Genomic DNA, 25,033 nt, shown 5'->3' on the forward strand with positions numbered 1-25,033 from the left:
CCTTGTGTCCCTCTCCTGCTCCCTTTTCCCATCATTTTCCAGCACATCTCGGTGACTCCCGGAGAAGGGAAGGCAGCAGAGCCACCCCTGTGAACACGCCGTGCCAAGCTGCTCTTGGGGACAATGGGAACATGAGGGACCAGTTCCTCCACAACAAAAAAAAACCCTGCAGCTCCTTTCTGGTGGCCAATTCCTTTGGGGACATGTTCCTGTCCCGTTCCTCATCCCATTCCGTGCTGATGTCCCTGTCCATCTCATCACCTGCAGTATCCTGGCTCTTGCACTCTCAAATCCCTCTGGAAGGAGAGGAGAGGTGTACAGGAGCCTGGAGAAGAAAGAGAGGAGATCAGGATCCTGGAGAAGAGAGATCAGGATCCTGGACACGAGAAGAATCCAGGAGCCTGGAGAGGAGAGTAGTCCAGGAACCTGGAAAAGAGAGGAGTCCAAGAGCCTGGACATGAGAGGAGATTAGGATCCTGGAGAAGACAGATTAGGATCCTGGACATGAGAAGAGTCCGGGAGCCTCGAAAAGAGAGGACTCCAGGATCCTGGAGACGAGAGATCAGAATCCTGGAAAGGAGAGAAGATGGGGATTCTGGAGAAGAGAGGAGTCCAGGGATCCTAGAGAAGAGAGATCATGATCCTGGAGACGAGAGGAGTCCAGGATCCTGGAGAAGAGAGATCAGGATCCTGGAGAAGAGAGATCAGGATCCTGGACACAAGAAGAGTCTGGGAGCCTGGAGAAGAGAGGAGCCCAGGGATCCTGGAGAAGGGAGGAGATCAGGGATCCTGAAGAAGAGAGATCAGGATCGTGGAGAAGAGAGGAGTTCAGGAGCCTGGAGAGGAAAGGAGATCAGGATCCTGGAGAAGAGAGGAGTCCAGGAGCCTGGAGAGGAGAGGAGATCAGGATCCTGGAGAAGAGCATCAGGATCCTGGCCCCAACTCAGCACAGTGGCGCTGCCATGGATTGGACACGATGGCAGCACGGGATGAGCCGTGTCCCCTACTCTGAGCTGCCAGCTCCTCTGTCCCAGGAGCTTTTCCCGTTCCAAAAGCTGCCTCTCCCAAAACCCTGGCAGCTCCCACGCCAGGAGATGGAGCAGCACCTCCGGGGCGGCTCCCGAGCTGCAGCTCCCGGCCGGCCCCTCCCGGCGGATCGCTGTGCCCCGCCGGGGGCGTCGGGAGAACCTGTCAGACCCCGTGCGGAGGAGCTGGCGGCCAGGTGCGGCTCCTGCCGGGACCGTGCCTGCGAGGCTGATGGCAGATAGAGCATCCCCGAGAGCTCCCACAGCCCCAGCCCCGGGCCGGCAGCGGTGCTTCCCCTCTCTCCCCCGCTCCTCTCATCCCTTTGAACGTGGAAATGAGAGAAACTCCGCTCTCCGCTGCCGGGGTCGGGCGCTGGCACAAAGCGCCCCATTGTCCATCCCGGGGGAGGGGAATCGGCCGAGCTCAAAGGCCGGGCAGGCGCTGCCCACCGCGGCCGACAAAAGCATCTCCTGCCGCCCCCGGCCCGGGGCAGCCGCGGGAGGGGGCCGGGGTGACGGGAAAATGGGATATTGTCACCCAGAGCACGGAGGGACCCGCAGAGGGGATCAAACGGCCCAGGCCGGAGCGGGAAGGGGTGGGGTGAGGGGGGGACATCCAAAAAAGCTCTTCTGCCTCTTCAGATCTCCCCTTATCTCCCCAGGCTATCTCCTGGGCTTAGCCTGGGTGTACCTGCTGGCAATTAGCTCCTCAAGCCAATCAGGCGCCGAGCACAGCCCTCGGTCCCCTTGACTGGGGTGATTTATAAATGACTCACGGGCCCTTGGAGCGCAGACCTCTGCACAGCTCCTGGCAGCACCTCTCCTGCCCCATCCGCACCCCGCGCCATCGGCCGCTTCCCCGGGCGCAGGTACCTCCAACAATCGGGCTCTTTGTCTGGGTGGGCGTGGGGGATTTACACTCCGCTTGCACAGCCACTGGGTGTGAGGCGCATTATTTGGAGAACTGGTACTTCTTTTTTTTTTTTTTTCTCTCTTTTTATTTTTTTTTTTTTCCTTTTCCCCACTTCTCTTTTCCTCCCTTCTTTCACCAAGGGGATTTACGGCGGCAGATTTACTCAGGAATTAGCAACACCAACGATCCAGCAGCTTGATTTATTATGAAGAGAGAGGCTGGAAGAGCCAAATATGTGAATTAATTATTGCTAGAATAAATCCTGCCATCTTATCCTGCCTGGTTCCTGCTGAGATGTGTGGAGGGATTTGCCTGATATAGGACAGGCAACACTGATGAGAAACACTCAGTTTCTGGACCCTTGTTATGACCAGAACTTTCTGAGCGTGGGACTGTGGAAAGTGGTCCCTGCCCTGAGGATGTTGCAGCCCAAACTGGGTGTTGCACATCCCGGGACAGAGGGGAGGGATGAGGAGCCCAGAGCCTGCAGGCAGTGGTTGGGAAGCACTGGCTGCGCACAGGAATCCGGCCCAGGAAAGAGGATTTGGCTGCACAGGTGCTCACACTCAGGTTAGGAGGGAATTATAAAGCTGGGAACGAGGAGTGCTCCCAGACTGAGACCTGTCACACTGCAGGCAGGGTCTCCAGCTCCTCCCAGTGCCCTTTCAAGGGATGTTTAGGTCCAATTTGGGCAGGCTCCTTCATATATAAGCAAGAGGAAATATCCCCTCAGTCTTGCTCCACGGTGGAAAATTGCAGTTCCCGCAGCTGGGATGCCTTCTGCTCTGACCTGAATAAATTTGTCCACACCTTATTTGTAAGCAGGCTGAAACCTGGAGCTGGGGACCTGTCCTTCTTTCCCTCTGAGATAAGTCCCTGCAGTGAGATTTGTCCTGGTCACACCGTGTGTCTGCCCCGGGTCAGAGATTCCCAGCACAGAAATGCTGTCCCATCCTCCACCTCTGGAACAGCATGGACGGGGTGACCCCAGAGGTGTTTTTCCTTCTCCAAGAGTGGATCCACAGGGGAGAGAGCATGTGGAGGAGTGAGCTCTCAGCAGGCATCCCAGATCAGTGCTGGTAGGAGCTGCAGGAACGCTGCAAACTTTGTAATTCCTCAGGATTTACCTTGCCCACCTGCTCTTCAAAGGTCTGTGTCAGAGACAGGTGAAGAACAGAGATTGTGGCACAGAGGGACAACAAAGTCTCACTTCTCCTTCCTTTAAATGCCCTTTCCAGTTCACTCCTGCCCATCCCAGCTGCATTTTCCACGAGAAGGGGATGGAGACAACACTTCCAGGGACTGGGCTGAGATGCTGTTGGGGTCAGGCACTGCTCTGCTACACTCTGCCAGGTGACAGCCTGGGGGTACAGCAGGGCAGGGAAGCTTTTGGGATGTCCATACAGACATAGATACTTTGGGATGGACACCCCAAAGCAGCACCCCAGGCCATGTGCCCGATGCCTCGCCCCAGCCCAGCCCTTCCTTGCAGGGCTATGGTGCTGATGAAGCTCCAACAGCAACTGAGAGTTGGGGTGGGGTTGGGAAAAAGTGGGTAAATCAAACAAATCCCACGGAAAGTGGGTCTAGCCTGGGTGTTTCTCCTTGCTGTCGGTGTAGGGCAGATCCCCCATGCCCACAGCGTTTGCTCCCTCACAGCAAAGTGCAGGAGCCGAGCTGCTGAGTAGAAACATTTCACTTAATAAACACCCCGTGAGCCAAACACTTCGGCTTTACCCTCAGGAGCTGGCAAATGCCTGCAGATTTTATTATTCTAGTTATCAGGCACAGAGCTAGTTTGGTTAGAAACTCGTGTGAAGTGGTACATCAAACATTGGCACCGGCCCAGCAGCAGCAGCACAAGAGCTCTGCCCGCGGCCTGCACTGGGCTGGGTCACTCACAAGGAGAAAATGACCATCTGCCTCATGGAAATCACCTGCTGAACACCCCAAATATTGCACCTGAACGGAGAGAAAACGTTGGTTTAATGCCTGGTGTTGTGTGGTGAAGGTGCAGGAGTGGGGCAGTGGGATGGGGGATCCTGAGGGACTGTCGAAGCCCACCCTGGGTTGGGGGTGGCTTCGTGTGGTGGAAAAACTTCTCCCCCAACCCGTGCTTCCAAAGAAAGGCTCAGCAGTCTCTGTTGTTCGGTCTCAAGGCAGTTTATTGCAAGTTATCTAAAAGATTTTCTCCTGGGGCTGCTGTGGTTTGCTCACAGCTCAGGCAGAGGCACACACACACCCTGACATCCTCTCTGACTCCCGACTGCTTCTTCTCTCCCCCTCTGCCCAGGGCTGCTGCTGTCTTTTATATGGTACATTCCGTGTTACATGGGTGCAGTTTTTCCCCAATGCCCATTACCTACATTAAATGGTGCTTTTCTACTCTAAACCAACCTGTGAGTGCCAACATCACCAAGAACATGGAGGGAAGGAAGAAGAAAGAGGAAGGACAGGGCAGGCCCAAATCCCTCCATCTTAAACCCACTGACCCCCATGTACAAAACAGAAACCCCCCTGTACAAGTATTGAAACCCCGCTGTACAGCACTCAAAAATTCTTCCCTTTACTTTGTGACTACTTCTACTATAATATCTAAACTTTTGTGACTTCTTGTTCTCCCTGCAAGGTTGGTAAATCATTCCATGGCTCAAACCCAAAATCACAGCTGTTTCCAGCTGCCTGCCAGGGTCTCAAATGCTTCTGACCTGGGCCCGGAACATCCAAAAATGTCTGAGGGACATTTTGAGTTCTGACAGGGGACGAGGGGCAGCCCAGGGCAGTGGGATGGGAGGTGAGGGCTGGAGGGAAGCAGAGATGTCTCCTCCTGGCCCTGAACTGTGGCCCAGGACCCATCCCGTGCCTGCCCAAAATTCATCAGAGCCTGTTAGCACCTCCTTTCACCCCCTTCTCCCTCTGGCTCCTATTCCTCCAGCCATCCCTGTGGTTCCTCCTGGAAACTGGACAGGAAAATGCAAAGTTTTGACTGAACTTTATGGATTCTGGCATTTTGCCTTTTCTGAAGCATGGATATTTTTCATAACTGATTTATATACTCTTCTGGTGCCTTCCTCTTCTATTTCTAATGGGTAAAGGTTAAGGAAAGGTTAAACCCCAGGGACAAAGGTATGTGCCCAGTGCATGGCATCAGCCCCCTCAATACAACCCCTGCTTCCCTGGCCCTGCTTCTTCCTCCTCCCCAGATTATTGAGAATTATTTTTTCCCCAAAATACCTGTGCCAGAAATGTGGGACTGTAGATGTGCCTTTATCACTGCCAGTTTTTCTTCCTGAATCAGTTCATTTGTAGGTGAAGCCTGTGACCATCCAGAGCCAAAGGTAAAACAAAACTAAATCAACCAAATTCTAAGTGTGAAAAGGAATTTGTGCCCAAATGGCACAGCTGAAGACTCTGGGGTCCCTTGGTGGTCAGTTGCTGGTGTGGTCCATCAGCTGGACTCGGTGCTGGCATGTTCCCAATGCCAGGAAGTTGCAGGGAGTGACCGGGGAGTGCCAGTGCCCGATGGCAGAGGTGAATTATACAACATCTTCTGAAATACCTGAGCTGAGCGAGTGACAGCAGGAACCTCCTTCTCCTCAGGCAGAGGGGAGCGGGTGTGTGGCAGGAGGGCGAGGGAGAGTTCAGCCAGGGGGAGCACCTGGCGCTGCAGAGCCTGGCACCGCCACAGCTGGCACCGCCACATCTGGCACCAAGAGCAAGTCTCAGGGAACTGGTGGCTTTCCCTGCTGACCTTGCAGGACCTGGGCCCTTTCCCCGTGCTGCCCCAGGGCTCCTGTGGCACCTGCAGCTGCAGCCAGGCGGGTGCTGAAGGCACCGGGCCGGGGGCACAGGAGTCAAGACCTTGTCCTGGTGTTGCAACCAAACCCTTGCACCTGTGCCGGTGCTCTCCCAGCAGACCTGGGCTGGGGGAAAGGGGGGGAGCTGCTTTTATGGCCCTTTCTTGGGCAATGGGGCCGGGAGGGGGTTTTGGAGGGAGATTCACACAGGATTGGGAAGAGGTTGGACCTCTGAACCCAGTCCCAAAGCAAACAGCACGGAGGGCTGGGTGTGCCTCGTGCAAGGGGGATGGAGAGGGGGCAGGCAAAGGAGGAAGTGTTATTTCAAGAGCACTGACTTTTAATCCCTGAAATTAAGAAGCAGCTGGTTGAACGGGACATTCGTCCACCTCCAGCACTGGGATCGGTTTGGGCCCTTGTGTCACGCCTAAGGCAGGGATCAGATGGCTCTCCCACCAAATTTTGACTCATTCCTTGGACTGGAGCTCCTGTTCTGTGCCTACGTCAGCGCAGGAAAGTGGCTTTGTGCCAATGGCTCCTATCAACCCCAGCCAGGAACCTCAATGTGACTTTCCTCTTCCCAAGCACAGCTATCACCAGCACGGGGACAGCAGATAAGAGCTCAGTGAGTGCGTTTGCAGAATGAACTCTGGGAGAAAAGGTCCATGCCTGGCATGCACAGCCTGGCTGGGCCTGGCAGGGCTGGGATCAGCCAGGTCTGGACCGAGGGGACGCTCCTGACCTGCTGGGACAATGTTGGTCACCCTCATCACGTTGCTGGAGCAGAGCAGCTCTGCTCTCATGTGTTGTTTGCTCTGAGTGTCACATCCCATTTGTGTACTCAGTGAGGTCAAATTTTGCATTTCTGAGCATCACCCACTGCAGGGATGGGCTGCCTGAAAACTCGTGAGCTCTTGGAGCTCTTCTCCCAGACCTTGTCCTTTATTTCCATGCTCAAACTGGAAGAGAGATCTTGAAAAACCTGGTCCCTGCAATGCAGCAGCTGACTGGCACTCCGCTCTCCCCTCCACACTCATGGAATTGCTCCGGGCTGCTGCCCCAGCTGCAGGGTTTAAACCAGCTCTGCAGCTTGACGTGGGCTCATCCCACCAGCACCAGGCCAGCTGGATTTGCCTTTTGTTCAAGGAGCAGCCACACAGCTCCTTGTGCTCTTTAATGCCCAAATCTCAGAGGTTTAAGCTGCTGTTTGATCTGGGCAAGGCTGTGATAAGCCAAGTCAAGAACTTGACTCTGTCCGGGACGCTGACATCACAAGCCTGTTTGTTTAAGATGGAATTTAATCATGGGGATATTTTCCCCTCTATACCTGCTCTGTTTATTATTTTTCCTGATTGCCAGCACTTTCACTCAGCGGGGGAATTTCATTAAAGAGCTGGGGTTTAATTGGCTGCTTGGGTCTGTCTGGTGGCAGAAGGGATGGAGATCAGAGACACCACCAGGACCTGGGGTGGGATTATCAGCCCTCAGAAGCTGTTGCTGAGTGTGGACCTACAAAATATTCACCAAGCAGAACTGGAAATTCCGAGCAGAGCTGTGGGGCTGGGAGGAAGGCTGGGAACAGACACAGGATCACGGGAAAAGTGGGAAAGCCATGACTGCTTATCAGGCAGGCTTTTGGCAGGAGGGACTGGGAAGAGCCCAGGACACTGGTTAGTGCTGTGATCCAAAGGCAAAGCTTGTCCTTGCTCTTGGAGGGGAACCTGCAGGGGAAAAGGAGCAGCAGGGGTGCCCTGCAGAGGGCACTGGATGGGGCACCTGGCACTGCTGGAAGAGGGACGGGTCTCCCCTTTGCCCCAAAGCCGTGGGCTGGGGTCCCCCCGAGCCCCGGCGGTGCAGATCAGAGCTGGAATCACAAACCCCCCGCGGCAGGGGCAGTTTTACAGCAGGGTGCTCTCGATGGCCCCTGTGATCTCTAAAGGAGCGGGGTTGCTGACCTCCCTTTCTAGACCCATTAGCCGCTATTTGCATAATGATTCTGTTGACCTAAATTCTCCCCAAAGTTTCGGCTCCCTGCATCATCCTTTCCTTCCTGCCCTGTTCTGCTACAATCCCCTCCTGTCCTCCACTCCGAGGCATCTCACCGGTCCTGTGGAAGGACATTTTGTCCATCCCGGTGTCCAGGTGTGCCCTGACTTTCAGCAGCACCTAGAGAGGGGAGGGGAGGGGAGGCTCTGGCACATCCAGATCGCTCCATAAACTCTCAGCAACCTGGATGCTGCTTCTCGATGCACTCTCCTGCCTGAATCACCAGCTTTTATGGTGATTTTTTTCTCCTGCCTGAATCACCAGCCCCTCTTCTCCTCCTGCGTTGGGCAATGACCCGCTTAGATACACCCCAAAAACACAAATAATTACCGAGATCCTCGGTGTGTATCCGACCACTTCCCTCCCCTCCCCGCCCGGCCGCTTCGGGGTGATTCTCCCCTCTCCCCAGGCATCTCTGGGCACGGTAAAATCAGGGATGTCTGAAGTTCATCATCCCTTTGCTGAGACCCAGATACCGGGCAGGACTGGTCTGCCGGGATGTTTTGGCATCTTCATCACTGCCATGAGTTAGCAACAGTTATCTCCCCGCGCATCACTTCCTAGAGGAACCCGGGCACTCACCCACGGCCAGCGAGGATTGGGAAGGCTCTGGAATGCCGGACAGGCTGGGCAGTGTGGCGGGAACACCTCGGAAGGGATCCAGCCCTCAATCCCGGTGCCGGTATCAACCAGCCTGGCAAAGCTTTGCCAACGCCACGGATGGTGAAACCGAGCCATGGGAAAGGTCAAGTGCCTCGCCCGGGGCAAAAAGGCGCTCCCGGAGCCGGGATTGGCACCGCTGCCCGCCTGCCAGGAGATCCGGGCCGGGTTCGGGTCCCTCCGCTCGTTAATTAGCACCGCTCATTAGCAGCGCTCATCAGCATCACCTCCGAGGAGCCGCGAAAGCGCCGGGCCCGGGGAGCAGCAGCAGCCCCCGGAGCGGGGAGAAGCCACTCCCAGGTCCTGCCTCTGCCACGGGGAAACTATTTAGGGTGGAGGAGCTCGGGGAGGGCTCCAGACGCTGGAGGTGTCCGTTCTGTTATAGCGCAGGTGGGGCCGACTCCAGCCACATTCTTGGCTTTGCTATTGCTATATATATATTTTTTTTTTTTTTTTTTTTCCTTGGGAAAAATCCAAATGCTCCAGAGATGAGCCAGGCCAGGCCTCGCTATGCCATCGAACGTCCTGCCTACTCTGTCAGCCTCTTCGACGAGGAGTTTGAGAAGAAAACCAGAACTTACCCCGTTGGGGAGAAACTGAGAAACCTTTTCAGGTAACAGGGAATGCAGTAGAACGTAAACCAGATTTAGTCAGGAATTGGTGGGTATAATTCAGGCCTGGGAATACTGATCCCATTTTTATCCTGGGGAACCATGGTCTTCAGGGCTTTGATGGATGAAAGGTATGGGAGCAATGCAAATTGGGCTGAAAAAAATGAAATTGGTAGCTGCACTGAGTGCATTTGGGATTTGGGGTCCTGTTTCCCAAGGTTTTTTTTTTGTTTTTTTTTTTGTTTTTAATAGTGGAAAAAGCACAATTGGTGATGTAGGGACATGTGGATTTTTTTTTTTTTAAGCTTTCCAGCTGTGATTTCCTTTTCTCAGCTTTCTGTTTGAAACCAATACCACCTTAAAGAAAGGCTTATAATTATGTAAACAAAGGTTAATAACCCTGCTGATCACGTTCTTGGAAATCTATCTCCACTCTTCGGGTAAAGGAAGGCAATAATAGAGAAAAGAGAGGGCTCAGAATCTGGTGATGGAGAAAGGTTGAGACACTTCTAGGAAGATCCTTCCTTACTTCCAGCTCGTTCTCTTCCTCCCTTCTTTCATTTTCAGATTCTTCACCTTTCAAATCTGCTTTCATTTTTTACCTCCCTTCTAGATGTTCCGCTTCCAGGTTCAAGCTCACCCTCTTCCACCTGTTCCCAATACTGAGGTGGCTCCCCAAGTACAAAATCAAGGATTACATCCTGCCTGATGTGCTCGGCGGGATCAGTGCGGGGACAATCCAAGTGCCACAAGGTGAGAGAGTCCCTCTCTGCCTGTCCAAGAGGGAATCACGCTTTGCCAGCTCGAGTAAAGCTCTGTAGGTGATGCTGGTGCCCCGTGGGGAGGGGTTTTGTGTTTTACTGATGACCCCAACTCTCCCTCCAGCCCTGTATTTCCCTGCCTGTACCCCTCGTGTTTTGCAGGGATGGCCTTCGCCCTCCTGGCCAATCTGCCTCCTGTCAACGGGCTCTACTCCTCCTTCTTCCCCCTGCTCACCTACTTCTTCCTCGGGGGCATCCATCAGATGGTGCCAGGTGAGGAATTGCCTGCCCAGCACAGTGAAATGCTGGCTGGGAGTGCTGCTGTGTCCCAGCACTGGGGCGTTTGCTCAGGATGTCCCCACAACGACCCTGTGCCACCTCCCGTGGGGCTGGGGGGTACTGAGTGACTCCATGTGTGTCAGAATCTGAGGTATTGATCATTCCAAAATGTAGAAAGTCTCTGTCTGTCAGCCCCGCTGCCAAAGCAGAAGCCATAATTCGTCTGTGCTGGTTTCAAGGCTGTTTATTCTGTTTATCTCTAACATGTTCTGCTGCCCTGCCGCAGCTCTGTCCTGCAGGGCAGCGTGTGGGGCTCTGCCCTCAGTGGGATGGTACAAACATTAAATACCACAAACTACCTGTGCTGGATTTACAATAACGTGCCAATATCTGTCACCTACGTTGGACAGTGTGTCCCCAGCCTGAACCAACAGAAAAATGCCAACACCACATGAAACATGGAGGGCATGAAGAAGGAGAAAAAGGACAAGACACACCCAATTTCCTCCATCTTGTCCCCTTTGGACCCCTAATCTAGAATCCTAAAATTTTACTTTTGCACCCATGCCACACTTAATTATTACTTATATCAAACACTCAGAGCTTGTAATTCATCCTGTAAGATTGAAAACTCTTTTCCATGGGCAGAGATCACAGCCAGTGTCTCTGGGGGCTCTGTCCAGGGGGTTCCTGACCCCTGCCAGGGTCCCAGACCTGCCAGGGCAGCCAGAGGGATGCCCTGGACTCCCATGGTTGTGCACAGCCCCACCTGCCCAGGAGCCTTCCAGGACAGGGCTCTCCCCAGAGGGAGCTCCTGACCTCCCCGTGCTGCCTGCAGGGACTTTTGCCGTCATCAGCATCATTGTTGGCAACATCTGCAACGAGCTGGCTCCCGAGTCCAACTTCCAGGTCTTCAACCACACCACCAACGAGACCAGTGTGAACTCCACGGCCCTGCAGGCGGCCAGGCTGCAGATCTCTGCCACCCTGGCCTGCCTGACGGCCGTCATACAGGTGAGGGCTCTGCTGTGTCCCCGAGCCTCCTTGGGAGCCAAGCTGTCCCTGGAGCACAGGTGCTGGAGGCAGGTGCTCGGAGAGGCCCCGCTTCTGGGTGGATGATGGATTAAAATAGGGATTTTTGGGGCATTTTTGGTCTTGGGGTGGAATTCTCTATGTGGACAATCCAAGAATTCCACTTCTAGCCCTGAGTGCAGGTGGATGATGGATCAAAATTGGGATTTTGGGGCATTTTTGGTCTTGTGGTGGAATTCTCTACATGGTCAAGCCAAGAATGGCACTCTTAGCCCTGAGTATGGGTGGATGATGGATCAAAATAGAGATTTTGGGGATTTTTGGGGATTTTTAGGGATTTTGGTCTTGGGATGGAATTCTCTATATGGACAATCCAACAATGGCACTCTTAGCCCTGAGTGGGGGGTGGATGATGCCTCAAAATTGGGATTTTTGGGGATTTTTGAAGATTTTTGGTCTTGGGGTGGAATTCTCTATGTGGGCAATCCAAGAATGGCACTCTTAACTCTGAGTACAGGTGGATGATGGATCAAAATAGGGATTTTGGGGGATTTTGGGGCATTTTTGGTCTTGGGGTGGAATTCGCTATGTGGGCAATCCAAGAATGACACACTTAGCCCAGAGCTGGGGTGAATAATGGATCAAAATAGAGATTTTTGGGGATTCTTGGGGTGGAATTCTCTATGTGGACAATCCAAGAATGGCACTCTTAGCCCTGCTGTCTCCATCCCTGCCCCGGCACAGCCCTGCTGTGTGCGGGAGAGCCGTGTGTGCTCTCCCAGAGCATCACCCTGCCCCGCAGGGGGCTGTCACTGCTCTGACCACATCTCCTCTGTCCCACCCTAGCTGTGCCTGGGCTTCCTGCAGTTTGGCTTCGTGGCCATCTACCTGTCCGAGTCCTTCATCAGGGGTTTCATGACGGCGGCGGGGCTGCAGATCCTCATCTCCGTGCTCAAGTACGTCTTCGGCTTGACAGTCCCGTCTTACACCGGGCCCTTAGCTATCGTCTACGTAAGTGGGGGCTCTGCACAGCGACCTTCCTCCCCAGCACGGCGGCACCGCCACCCCTGCCAGGGAAACGGGGCCCAGGAGAGCAGGAAAGGGCTGGGGGAAGGGGGATCCCTGCCCCAGCAGCGTGGTTTTAATGAGGAATAATGAAATGGGAGGAATAATGAAATGGGATTGGGATCTGGGCGGGGTATGAGCTGCGTTGCTTTGCAGCAGGAGTCTTGCAGAGTTGTTAGCAGCAGGAATGTTTCCTCAGAGCAGGTTTGGCCATTCCTGTGGGATTTCCTGTGTGTTGCATGGATGCATCCTGTGCTGATGCAGCCAGAGCTGCATTAAATCACCAGCACAGGCCCGGGGCTGGGGGCTGATCCCTCAGCAGAGGGTTTTTAGCACTGCTCACGTCTCAGGGTGTTGATTGTGGTAGAAGTGCTGTCTGTTGTTCTGTCCATAATGTCCAGAGTGTCTGGCTCGCCGTGACCCCTTCTCCTCTTGTCTCCCCTTCAGACATTCATTGACATTTGTAAAGGTCTGCCCCAAACCAACCTGGCCTCCCTGGTCTATGCCTTGGTCAGCGCTGTGCTCCTGATCGTCGTCAAGGAGCTCAACCTCAAGTACATGAAGAAGATCCGGATGCCCATCCCGATGGAAATCATCATTGTAAGTGACCCCTGGGCTGTCCCTGGGAGCCTCCCCTCACCTCACAGCCCTGACACAGCTGCTCTCAGCAGGGCCACCATGTAGAGCATCTGCACAGTGGGTGTGACACAGCCCCCACATGGTTTGGGGTCAGAAACGGGGCCAGCCCCAAGCTCATCCCTGCACTGCATCCTGGTGATGCTGAGGGTGAAGCGAATAACCCCTGCTGGGGCTGTCCTTGCCTTCCCCAGCCCAAACTTGGTGCTGGTTTTGCTCTGTCAGCTCTGGGAGCGTGGCAGGGTTAATGCTGTGAGCCAGCCCAGCTCTTCCTGCTCCCAGCTCTTCTCTCCCTGTCCTTGCAGGTGATTGTGGCCACCGCAATCTCCGGCAGCTTCAACATGCCCGACAAGTATGGCATGCCAATAGTGGGGAAGCTCAGCATGGGGTAAGTGCTTCTGCAGGTCTGATTCACCTTCCAGAAAGTTTTCCTTCCTCCTCCTCCTCCTCCAGCTTGGAAAACACCTCATTCTTCCCTGTAATCCCAGAGTCCCCTTCCAGGAGTGTCAGCGTGCCCTGTGACACAACCACCCCCATCCTCGGGAGTGTGGGCAGGGACTGTGTCATTCCTGAAGCCTCCAGCTCCTCACCCACCCCCCCAGCCCCCAGCCAGCGCTGCCACAGCTTCTCACCTGTGCTCTGAGTGCAGGTTCCCAGAGCCCACCCTGCCCCTGGTCAGCAAGTGGAAGGACATGGTGGGCACGGCTTTCTCGCTTGCCATCGTGGGCTACGTGATCAACCTGGCCATGGGGAGGACCCTGGCAGCCAAGCATGGCTACGACGTGGACCCCAACCAGGTATTGCTGGGGCTGGGGCAGCCAGGGGCTGCTACCTTTGCTCTCAGGCGTGAAGGGAAGAGCTCAGACGTGCTGGGCTCGGAGCAGACGTGCTGCTCCCGAGGAGGTTCCGTGGCTTTGTGCCATGTTGGGGGGGAAAAGGACACGGCAGAGCTCTGTCCTGTGGGCTGGAGAAAGGCTGGAAGAGGGAAAGGAGCTTTAGGCTGGGCTCTCTCTGCCTTGCTCCCCCTCCAGGCTCAGCGTTTTGGCAGCTTGCTGAAGCACGGTGAGGTGCGTGCGCTTCTCAGGGAGCAGAGAAAGACCTGGATTCCTGGTGTGTCACCCAGATACTCTGGGAGGCAGGACATTAAATAATCCTCTTTTGTCATCCCTGGCACAGTGGCAGCTTTCAACAACAGCCACACATACCACATGGAGCCCTGCCCTGAGTGTGTCAACAGATGACAACGTGTTTATGTGGGATTGTGCTTCCAGGTTTCCCTGCTACACCAGGTGCTATCCCAGATCTTACTGGAAGGAAAGAGTCTGGGATGCACTGCAGGGAACCCAGAGCCTGCCCTGGCCACATAAACCAGCCTCAGGCCCCTGCTCTCTTGCCATGTGCCAGCAGGAAGGGCAGCTGTCCTTTCTGATGGGCATTCTCCACACCTCCACAGGAAATGTTGGCCCTGGGCTGCAGCAACTTCTTTGGATCCTTCTTCAAAATTCACGTGATCTGCTGTGCTCTCTCTGTCACCCTCGCCGTGGACGGGGCAGGAGCGAAATCCCAAGTTAGTTCCTCCTCCTCCTCCTCTCCTCCTCTCCTCTCTCCATTCCCTCTGGATCACAAAGTGCTGCAGCTGCCACGTGTTGCCAGCCTGACTGAGCAGCTCTGGAGAAGTTTCACACCCAAGTGCTTCAGGCTGCTGCTGTTAAAGCAGAATGTCCTCCCTCCCCAAGCCCATTTCGATTCCTGATTTGGTTCTCTGGGTTGGGCACAGAAGCAGAGCTCTGCAGTCCCACTCTGGCTCCCTGGACCAGTGAGGGAATTTTGGGGTTATCTGGGAGATCTGCAAACCCCTGCCTGTTTTCAGAGGCAAACATCCTCTCCCATAAAATGCTGCAGTGCCCAGTTGTGCCCCTGACTACACCCAGGGGAGCTTTGGGAAGCCCTGATGTTTGCAGAAGTTATTTCCTTCCCTCTTTGCAGGTGGCGAGTTTCTTTGTGGCTCTGGTGGTCATGGTGACAATGCTGTCCCTGGGAATCTACCTCGAGCCTCTTCCAAAGGTAACACAAACATCTGTGCAGGCAGAGCCATTGCAACACCCGCTCACCACACCCAAACACAGCCCCGCTCCGAAAAACCCTGATGCAAAAAGCAGCATGGGACAGCTTGTTCCTGGCCTGGGGACCTGTCTGGAATCACACAATCACACAATTCCAGGCTGGTTTGGGTTGGAAGGGACCTTAAGCTTCATCCCTGCCATGGGCAGCGACACCTTTCACTGTTGCTCCAAGCCCCGTCCAAGCTGGCCTTGGGCAGGGATGGGGCAGCCACTGTTTCTCTGAGCAAATGTAAGTGTAAATTATGAATTATAAATCATTATTAAGTATGAAATTATAATGTAAGTTATAATGAAAGAATCATCCAAATGGCCCTGCTCAGATCCAAATGAGATCACCCTTGTGATGGGGGTGGCCCAAGGCAGGCAGATGGTGCAGAAAGGCATCCACTGCCAAACGTGGCACATCCAGGTGCTGGCTGACACCATTCCCTGTCCTCCACAGTCTGTGCTGGGAGCCCTCATCGCTGTCAACCTGAAAAACTCCCTCAAGCAGCTGGCTGACCCCTTCTACCTGTGGAAGAAGAGCAAGCTGGACTGTGTGAGTGCCTGGGGTGGCAGGAGGCATCGCCTGGCCAGGGCAGCATGAGCAGGACAGACCCCAGGAAAGTCCTTTGTGGGGTTTTGGGGTTATGAGTCCCTTGCAGGAGGTGGGTTTGGCTCTCTTGGTGAGATGGTGCTGCCTGTCCTGCCCAGCTGAGCACGCTGCTGCTCAGAGCACATATCAGAGAGGCCTGAACTCTTACCTGCTGTGTTTAAATGCCAATCAAGTGCGGAGCCTGTTTGCCCAGAACTAGCCAAACCGGCCCTGCTCAATATCTGGGAGTCATGACTTAAAAACTCACACAATGGCCCTCCAGGCTGAGGAGAGCCCTTCAGAGTGATAAGGACTCCAGGCACTGGTTGATGTATAAACCCAGGCAGGGGGCGGCGGGGGAGTGAGAGCGGAATTTGGAAATGTCTGACATAAAAAGACAGTGTTTGAACAGGACTCCCACGGCTGAGTGCCGTGTGTGGACACGGAGCCAATATCCTGTCAGGGCCCGACAAACCCCCTTATCGGGGCAATCAGGAGTCCAGAGGGGCTGGCCCGAGCCATGAAGAGCTTTCCCAAAATCCCACTCAAACAAGTGCTGGAGAAGAGCTGGGTTATCAATTTGGGCACATCTCTGAACGGGTTCTGCTGCTGTGGGGTGAGAGGGGAGGTCTGTGGGCTCTGGCAGCTCAGCTGCTGCCCCTTTACTAGAGCACAGACGGACCCCACAGGCTTCAGAAACCCCAAAATCCTGGGCAGACCCCTGAGCGTGGACTGAGTGGAGATGGATGGCACTGCCTGAGGAACATCCTGGCAGATGCCAATGGAGTGAACGGGATTCCCCTGACCTTAATCTCCTTGGAATTTGAACTAGATTCAGTGTCCTGTCCCAAAATGGGGTGCACCATTCCTGGGTGACATCAGATCATTGGTGTTCATCGCCTTAATGCCAGCTTGTTTCAGGACAGCTAATTCCAGCCAAGTCTAATGATGGATGGATGGATGGATGGATGGATGGATGGATGGATGGATGGAAGCTCTTCCTTGCTATTTATGCACAAAATGAATATAAATTAATATATTGAAGTCATCAAAGTTACCCTTATTCATCCAAGGTCAGAGTTAGTTTTTATTAATTTTGAGGATGGGATTAAAACAACCTGATAATGATTTTCAGAGGGGATGTTTAAATGCAGGGCAGGGCTGATCTCATATGGAGCGAGATGCTTGAGTGCTAACATGTAAAAATGACAAATGGCAGAGCTGTGAGCTGGAGTGGGGCAGGTTTTGGTCTCGTCTGTCACACCTGGCTATTGAATCTTCCCTGTGTTCAGGCATTTCTAGCAGGTGCTCAGGCAGTTTTCAGAGAGATGATTTCTGATTTTTTTCTGAACTGCTCTGACGGACAGCAGGAGCTGCTCAGGGCTGGAGCAGGGAGCAGCAGAAGCTGGGATTTGCAGGAGCCCCTTCCTGACGAGCCAGGCCGATCATTTTTGGGTGGAAGGCGCGGAGCAGGCGCTGGAGTAGCTGTGGAGAAATGCCCCGGCTGCTTTTATGGCTGACAGGAAACTGGGGCTCCTGGCAAACTTCCCAGCAAGGACGGTTCACTCCAAAACATGCAGCAACTGCAGCACTGGAACAGCTGCAGAAGTCAGGGTTTGACCTATTCCTGTTGAGCTGGGAGGGTTTGAGAGTCCAGGACAGCAGCAGAGAAACATTTTCCCGTCCATCTTTTCCCGTCCATTTTCTTCCATCCATTTTCTCATCCACTTTTCCCCCATCCACTTTTCCCCCATCCACTTTTCCCCCATCCACTTTTCCCCCATCCACTTTTCCCCCATCCACTTTTCCCCCATCCATTTTCCCCCCATCCATCCATTTTCCCCCCATCCATCCATTTTCCCCCCATCCATCCATTTTCCCCCCATCCATCCATTTTCCCCCATCCATCCATTTCCCCCCATCCATCCATTTCCCCCCATCCATCCATTTCCCCCCATCCATCCATTTCCCCCCATCCATCCATTTCCCCCCATCCATCCATTTCCCCCCATCCATCCATTTCCCCCCATCCATCCATTTCCCCCCATCCATCCATTTCCCCCATCCATCCATTTTCCCCCATCCATCCATTTTCCCCCATCCATCCATTTTCCCCCATCCATCCATTTTCCCCCATCCATCCATTTTCCCCCATCCATCCATTTTTCCCCCATCCATCCATTTCCCCCATCCATTTCCATCCATGTCCCCATGGTTCAGCTCTTCTCTCCCTTCTCTCCCTGCAGCTGGTCTGGCTCGTGAGCTTCCTCTCCGCTTTCTTCCTCAGCCTCCCCTACGGAGTGGCGGTGGGTGTGGGATTCTCCGTGCTCGTCGTGGTTTTCCACACCCAGTTGTGAGTACCTCCTGGCCCCACGGGCCACGGGAGCTCTCCCAGGGGCAGAAGGAGGGACGGGTGATTTTTCAGAAGCGACCTCTGGCCCGCGGAAGGCGCGGCGGGAGCCCCGGGGAGTGCAGGTGTCCTGCCCGGAATGTGCAAACAGGAATGGCAGGCGCCAATTCACTGCCTGCATTCCCGCTCCCGTGCACATCCCAGGGCAAGGGGGAGCCTCGAGGTATTTGCTTCACCCCACACAGTTCCCAGCTCATAAAAAGAGCAAGTTGTGTCTGTGTGCAGGGCCCTGGCGTGAGGTCTTCTCACCACTTTAAATCCATCTCTTTTAATCTTTCTTAATTTTCCAATCCGGCATCTCAAAATAGTGACTCTTTTTTTTTGCCCTGTAGATCTGCAGGGGTGAAATGTAAGAGTTTTCACACAGCAAATGTTCAACTCCTGGGATGGAACGTGAAGCAAAAGCAGTTTTCTTTCCCCTAATGCTGATCCCTTCTTTTCTGCAGCCGCAACGGCTCTGCCCTGGGCCAGGTGACTTCCACTGACATCTACAAGAACCCCAAAACCTACAACAAGGTGAGCTGCAGATAAAACATCCTCGGAGAAAATGCTGTTCCTTGCTACTGGTGTCCAGGCTTGCTCTGAGCTCCTGTCTCTGGTGCAGGTCCATGAAGTTAATGGGATTAAAATTGTCACCTACTGCTCGCCGCTGTATTTCGCCAACTCTGAGATATTCCGGGAGAAAATTATAGCCAAGGTGAGCAATTCCTTAACAAATCCCTGCCTGAAGCCAGTCCCAAACTGCCCTTGCTCTCTCCTGTGTTGCTACATGGGGATAATTAAGCTGTGGATGATCATGAATCATGGTCATGTCCACTCTCTGCTCCTCAATCCTCCTCTCCCTGAACCTCAGGGCTGTTGGCAGAGCTCATTTTAGAAATTGTGCCCAAATCCTGGCAGGTTCCTCCTCCAAGCTCTGCAAAAACAGGGGCATCCTGCTATTCCAAGTCTCCCCCTGCATGCGCAGGTTCCCCAAGATCCAGGAGATGTTCGGATGCCATCAGGATGACCACACTCCAGTGCCCAGCTGGTGCCCCAGGCTGGGAAATGCCAGGAAGGAACAGCAGCTCCTGACTCTTGGAACAGACTTTTTAAGGAAAAAAATCTCTCTTTCCCACAGACAGGGGTGGATCCTGGCAAGGTGTACTTGGCCAGGAAGAAATTTGTGAAACAGCAGGGGAAGGGCACAGCACAACCACCAACAAAGCTCCTAAAATTCCTGCTGAAGGAGAACAAGGTAACTCAGCTCCTGAGTTCCCAAAAAGGTCCCTCTGTCCATGGGAATGACCCCAAGTCCCCATCAAACAGCTCCTCTTGACATGGGATTTCCTGCACTGTTTTCCTGGCCATATTTCCCACTTCTCATCCCCTTTCCTACCCACCTAGATCTCCATTCCTCCCCAAACCTGAAGGTGCAGGAGAACTGGGAATGGCTGGGGTTCTGGAGAGGAGGCTGGAACAGGAACATGGGGAAAAATCTGCAGAAACCAGGCAACTTTGGCCTCTTTCTCTGGGGCTGTGTCAGCAGTTCAGCCCCAAGGTGCCCCTTCAAAGCCCATTTCTCCGTCACCCCAGCCCCATTTCCTTTGCAATGCTGAGCAGATTATTTTGAAATAAATAATTCATGTAAATTATCCTGACTAAATCCAGCCCCAAGGAACGGCCAGGCTGGAGTTAGTCCAGACTAAAACCCTTCATATCAGTGGGTAGAGGTGCAGTCACCTGCCAGGACCCCACCTGTGCCCTGCCTGACTCTGCCTCTCTGCCCTGCCGCAGACCTTGTCCTTGCAAGAGCTCCAGAAGGACTTTGAGAGTGCTTCTCCAACAGACACCAACAACAACCAGACCACTGCTAACGGTGCCAGCATCTCCTACATCACATTCCGCCCTCCTGCCCCCGGGGCTGGCCCAGGGCAGAGCCCCGGGGAGCTGGGCAGCAGCACCACCCTGCAGGGCAGCACCGACCCTGTGCTGACAGCACCGCCCTACATCACCTTCCACACCATCATCCTGGACATGAGTGGGGTGAGCTTCGTGGACCTGATGGGCACAAAAGCGCTGAGCAAGGTGAGTTCTGTGCTGCCAACACAGCCGGGTGTCAGAATCTGAGGTATTGGTGATTCTGAGATTGTAGAAAGTCGTCTGTGCTGGTTTCAAGGTTGTTTATTCTGTTTATCTCTAACATGTTCTGCTGCCCTGCCGCAGCTCTGTCCTGCAGGGCAGCGTGTGGGGCTCTGCCCTCAGTGGGATGGTACAAACATTAAATACCAGAAACTACCTGTGCTGGATTTACAATAACGTGCCAATATCTGTCACCTACATTGGACAGTGTGTCCCCAGGCTAAACCAACAGAAAAATGCCAACACCACAGTGAAACATGGAGGGCATGAAGAAGGAGAAAAAGGACAAGGCACACCCAATTCTTCTATCTTGTCCCCTCTGAACCCCTAATCTAGAATCCTAAAATTTTACTTTTGCACCCGTGCCACACTTAATTATTGCTTATATCAAACCCTCAGAGCTGGTAATTCATCCTGTAAGATTGAAAACTCTTTTCCATGGACAGAGATCACAGACAGTGTCTCTGGGGGCTCTGTCCAGGGGGGTTCCTGACCCCTGCCAGGGTCCCAGACCTGCCAGGGCAGCCAGAGGGAAGACCTGGACTCCCACAGCCAGGCAGCAGGGACCTTCTGCTCTCTCACACAAAGGTGTTTATGTGCCTCAGTGCACAGAGACACAGAATCATCAGGTTGGGAGAGATATGAAAGATCATCGAGTCCAGCCCAGCCCCAACACCTCAAATCAACCCTGGCACCCAGAGCCACATCTAGGCTTGTTTTAAACACACTCAGGCGTGGTGACTCCACCTCCCTGGGCAGAACATTCCAGAACTTTATCACTCCTTCTGTGAAAAACTTTTCCCTAACATCCAACCTAAATTTCCCTTGGTGCAGCTGAGGCTGTGCTCTGGTTCTGTCAGCTCCTGGAGAAAGAGCCCAGTCCCAGCTGAGCACAGCCACCTTTCAGGAGCTGTGGGGAGTGACAAGGTCACCCCTGAGTCTCCTTTTCTCCAGGCTGAGCACCCCCAGCTCCCTCCGGGGTTCCTCACAGGGTTTGTGTTCCAATTGTGTGGCTTTTCCTCTTCTGCATCTCTGAATTTCTCCGTCAGCCCTAGAGCTGATAAAAGTCTTTATGCATAAGCACAAAGCTGGAGCAGCAGTGTTTTTAATCCTCTCTCTCCCATCTCATCCCTTCCAGTTGTGTTCCAGTTACCAGAAGATTGGGATTAAAGTGTTCTTGGCAAACGTGCAAGGTAAGAACCCCCAGAGAACACATTTCCATGGGATCTTCCCCCATTTCTGAGCTACTGACAAGCAGCAGACCCTTTTCTGTTCTTTATTCAAACTGTAAGATGTCAGTCCTTTGCTGGACCAGGCCAGAACAGATAAAAGGAGAAAACAGAAGAAAGGAAAGAGAATCACTGTTGCCTGTGTGTGAAATCAGTGCTTTCCTTTGGGAAGTGGTAAAGCTGTAACATCTCCACACTCAGCATGCAGGAAAACAGATCCTCACACTCATTTCTGCTGCAAACTTGCTTCTTCTGAGCCTTGCCTTAGCTCAGAGGACCCCAGCAGCCACAGAATCCCTCCTCTGCTTTCCTCCTCGTTCAGCTGTCTCCTTTCTCCAGCCCAGGTGTACAATGACATCAGCACAGGGGGAGTCTTTGAGGAAGGAGGCCTGGACCGAAGCCACATCTTCCTGACCATCCACGATGCTGTTTTGTTTGCACTGGCCAGTATCAGAGAATTTGTCCACCCACCCATCTTGGAAGAGGTAAATTTGCTCCCCAGCCCACAGGATTCTCCTGTTTGCCTTCCAGGCTGCGTCAGCACAATGGAAAAATAACAAATTGCTACTGCACCTAAGGAAGCTTCATGTTTATCTCAAGTGCTAAAGGCCTAAATGCAGCAAATTATTTAATATTCCAGCTGTTGTGTACAGGCCCAGCACCTTGGGATGGAATGGATTTCCGTGGGAATTCAGAAGTGTCAAAGCTTTACACAAACCCTTGGCTGAGAGATGAGTGCTGTGCCAGCCTGGAGGAGCCAGGAGAGCTGTTCCAGCACTGTGCCCTCAGTCTGGTGCTGGTTGGAACAGGCAAAGGCAGAATTTGGCCCCCAGTGATGAAGAAATGAAGGCAAAGCTCGTGCAGCTGGAACAGTCCCAGCATCCACGAGTGCTCCATCGGTGGGAGGAGAACAGCAGGAATTCTGAGGCAGGATTGTGGCCCGTGCTGGTGGCACAGCGTCAGACAGGCTCTGTCCCCAAACAGGGGCTGGTTTATTGTGTGCCAGCTGGAACTGACACCAGCTGGCACCAGTAGTTATCTCCCCAGGAGGAGTTAAGGTATCTCCTATCAAACCAGAGCGATAGGCAAACGCAGATAAACACCTGGAGCAGGGCTCCTCCTGTGCCCCTTCTCCTGGGCAGTTCCCTTGGAGCATGGGTCACCCTTTAGGCCTGGCTTAGTCATTGTTTTCATTCCTTTTGACCCTGCACTCTGCTAATTTGTGCTCTCAACTCTTCCCTGCACAGAGGCCGACACAGACAGAGCTCTCCATTTATGACGAGTCTGTGGACGAGGGCAGTGCAGAGTACAAGAACCTGGAGGAGGTGAGTTGTAGTGCCAGAGGTCACTGCAGCTGTGGCTGTGAGGCAGAAATCAGAACTTCTAATTGGGATTGATTAGATCCCAATTGATTGGGATGGGGAATCATCTGGATTAGATGGGAAATCATCTGGAAGTAACTGCAGTGCTTCGGAAAGTTAATTGCAAATATAATTTTAAATCCCTGTCTTGAGGAGCTCTGGAAGGAGCTGGATGAGGAGCAGGTAGGGCATCCCACAGAGGAACCACACAGCTCAGGGTCAGCCAGACCTGTGGTCTCACACACTGGGGTGAACTTGGAGCAGCAAGCCTGGTTCATGCCCAGAAGAAGAGTCATCAGTGAAGATTTTCAGCACAGGTTTTGTAGTTGCTGCAGCAATTTGCACCCACATGTGGGTGTTGGGAGGAGATCCCCTCCAGGGCTGCCCTTCCCCGTGCTGTCCATGCCCAGCTGGAAGCATGGAGAAGGGCTGGAGCTCCTGGGGGTGTTTGTGTGCCAATGACACCCATCTGTGTCACTCTGGCACCAGCCCTGACCCTGCTCATCCTCTGTGCCCTTTAGGAGATGTTTGGCAGCATGTTCCACTCAGAGACCCAGACAGCTCTGTGAGCACAGCGAGCTGGGCAAACCCTCCAGAGGAAACTCCTCCTTCCCACCCCTCCGTGGAGAGCTGTGCTTCTGCCTGGGGATACGACGGGCTTGCAACGAGGCCATCACCCTCCAGAACTGCCAAATCCTCCCTGCTCTGCTCGTGGCACTCGGAGCAAAGGGCTCCAGAGCAGGCAGAACCAGCTGGGGAAGCAGGAGCTCAGGAGATGCCATCTCATGGATTGCAGAAGTGGAGCCAGCTGCCTGAACTCCTCTGTCCCTCACCATCCTTCTGCCCACGCTGGAATTGCATCCCCTGGGCATCCTGCTCCTTGGCTCTCCCTCCTCCCTCTTTCCCCCACGGAGTGAAACACGAGCAAACACTGAGAGCCCTTCAGGGTTTGCTTCACGAGGTGTGGCAGGGCAGCTCTGCCAGCTGCTGCTGCTCTCTGATGTGCACTGACCCCCGAATTTCCCTGCGTGTCTCTCTCCTCTTCTGTGTCCCAGCATCCCAAAAAACACTGCCTCAGACCAGTGCTGCATTTCTGACACCCCAAAGACCTCAGGACACTCTCAGCAGGGCTAAATTCTGCTAATATATTAGCAGAGGCTATATATATATATATAGCCTTTATATATATATATATATATATATATATATATATATATATATATATATATATATATACACATTCTAGGGCTATATATATATATTAGCCCTAATATATTAGGGCTAATATACTTTTTTTCTTAATAATAGGACAGGCTTCTACACAAAAATAAGAATTCCTTGTCATGTGCATGTTGTCCTGCCTGCCCAGTGGGTTGAGTACATGAAAGCAGATTCTATTTTAAAATGCTATTTCTCTATTTTAACACTCTAAAATATAAGCAAGTTTTAGTGTATGGTTTTGAAGTACACAGACGTTATCGAGATGATTGCTGAAGGCTTGGGAAGAGAATGTGGGGCATTCCTGCAGCTCCCAGATGTCTCATTTTTAAGGAAAATAACTCTTCCTGAACCATCCTTGCTAGACAGTCACTAAAGGAAACAACAGCAGCAGCCTGCCAGTTTGGTTTTATGTAACAACTCAATAACCAAGTCACCATTTCTCTACCTCAGTTTCTGATTATGTGGTGCAGGAGAGTAATAAAACCAAAGGAGGGCAGAAAACCCCACTAGCTGATGGTTATTTGTTGTTTTAATCTTAGACAACAGTGGTTTCTCCAGAAATCTCCATGTATAGCTTGTTTTACAAGGTGAAAGCAAGAGATTAAGTCTCCTAAATTATCTTTGAGGGTGATTCCTCGTGGCCTTTTGTACTGCCTTAGTTCTCCTTTTTAAAAGTGCTAATTTTGAAAGAAGGACAACAAAGAAATTGGTGCAGAGCAACAAGAAACTGTCCTGATCAATATTTTTGGGTCTCTGAGGTGGCATCAAATGAAAAGAAGGAAGTTCCAGTTCCCAGCTCTACATTCAGGATTCATTACAGCAGGTTGATTTCCCAGCCTGGGGTCTGACAGGCCAAATGCAGGAATCCTCAATCTGGTTTATGCAGAGGCATAAACCAGATTGTATTTCCTGAACTTCCTACAAGAAATGGGATGGGAGGTAATGAGAAATGGCTCAGAAAGAGCAGCAGTGGCTCTCCTGCAAATCATGACCCAGGCAGAAGGAAATCCCATTTCTGTAGCCAAATTCTGGGTCAGTTCTGGCAATAAATGTAACATCAGCAGGTAAATTCCTCTGCTGGAAGCACGATGTGGCCAAAGTCATAATTCTCAAGTGCCTGGGGATAAAATTAGGGGAGCTCAAAGTCACGCTGGTGAAATATTTTCACT

General features: G+C 53.0%; 1 protein-coding gene across 1 annotated transcript; it reads left to right on the plus strand.

Annotated features, from left to right (window-relative positions):
• Positions 1 to 1,754: 1,754 nt before the first annotated feature.
• On the plus strand, positions 1,755 to 24,365 carry SLC26A9 (solute carrier family 26 member 9). Its single transcript, XM_030291839.4, has 21 exons — positions 1,755 to 1,894; positions 8,928 to 9,054; positions 9,666 to 9,805; positions 9,976 to 10,086; positions 10,931 to 11,106; positions 11,971 to 12,135; positions 12,637 to 12,789; positions 13,131 to 13,213; positions 13,475 to 13,622; positions 14,279 to 14,392; positions 14,812 to 14,889; positions 15,391 to 15,486; positions 17,769 to 17,875; positions 18,379 to 18,448; positions 18,537 to 18,629; positions 19,053 to 19,169; positions 19,709 to 19,999; positions 21,192 to 21,246; positions 21,622 to 21,767; positions 22,530 to 22,607; positions 23,165 to 24,365. The coding sequence occupies exons 2-21, from the start codon at positions 8,930 to 8,932 to the stop codon at positions 23,210 to 23,212; spliced, it is 2,394 nt and encodes a 797-aa protein (XP_030147699.4). The 5' UTR covers positions 1,755 to 1,894; positions 8,928 to 8,929; the 3' UTR covers positions 23,213 to 24,365.
• The last annotated feature ends 668 nt before the right edge of the window (positions 24,366 to 25,033 follow it).

The sequence above is a fragment of the Taeniopygia guttata genome, chromosome 26 (genome assembly GCF_048771995.1).
Source record: "Taeniopygia guttata chromosome 26, bTaeGut7.mat, whole genome shotgun sequence".
Classification (NCBI taxonomy): domain Eukaryota; kingdom Metazoa; phylum Chordata; class Aves; order Passeriformes; family Estrildidae; genus Taeniopygia; species Taeniopygia guttata.

Bases quoted from the DNA above. Each gene is read 5' to 3' on its own strand.
- SLC26A9 (XM_030291839.4), top strand. From the start codon at position 8,930: ATGAGCCAGGCCAGGCCTCGCTATGCCATCGAACGTCCTGCCTACTCT. The intron at 14,890-15,390 runs GTAACACAAACA...TGTCCTCCACAG, and splicing joins ACCTCGAGCCTCTTCCAAAG to TCTGTGCTGGGAGCCCTCAT. The intron at 22,608-23,164 runs GTGAGTTGTAGT...TGTGCCCTTTAG, and splicing joins AGTACAAGAACCTGGAGGAG to GAGATGTTTGGCAGCATGTT.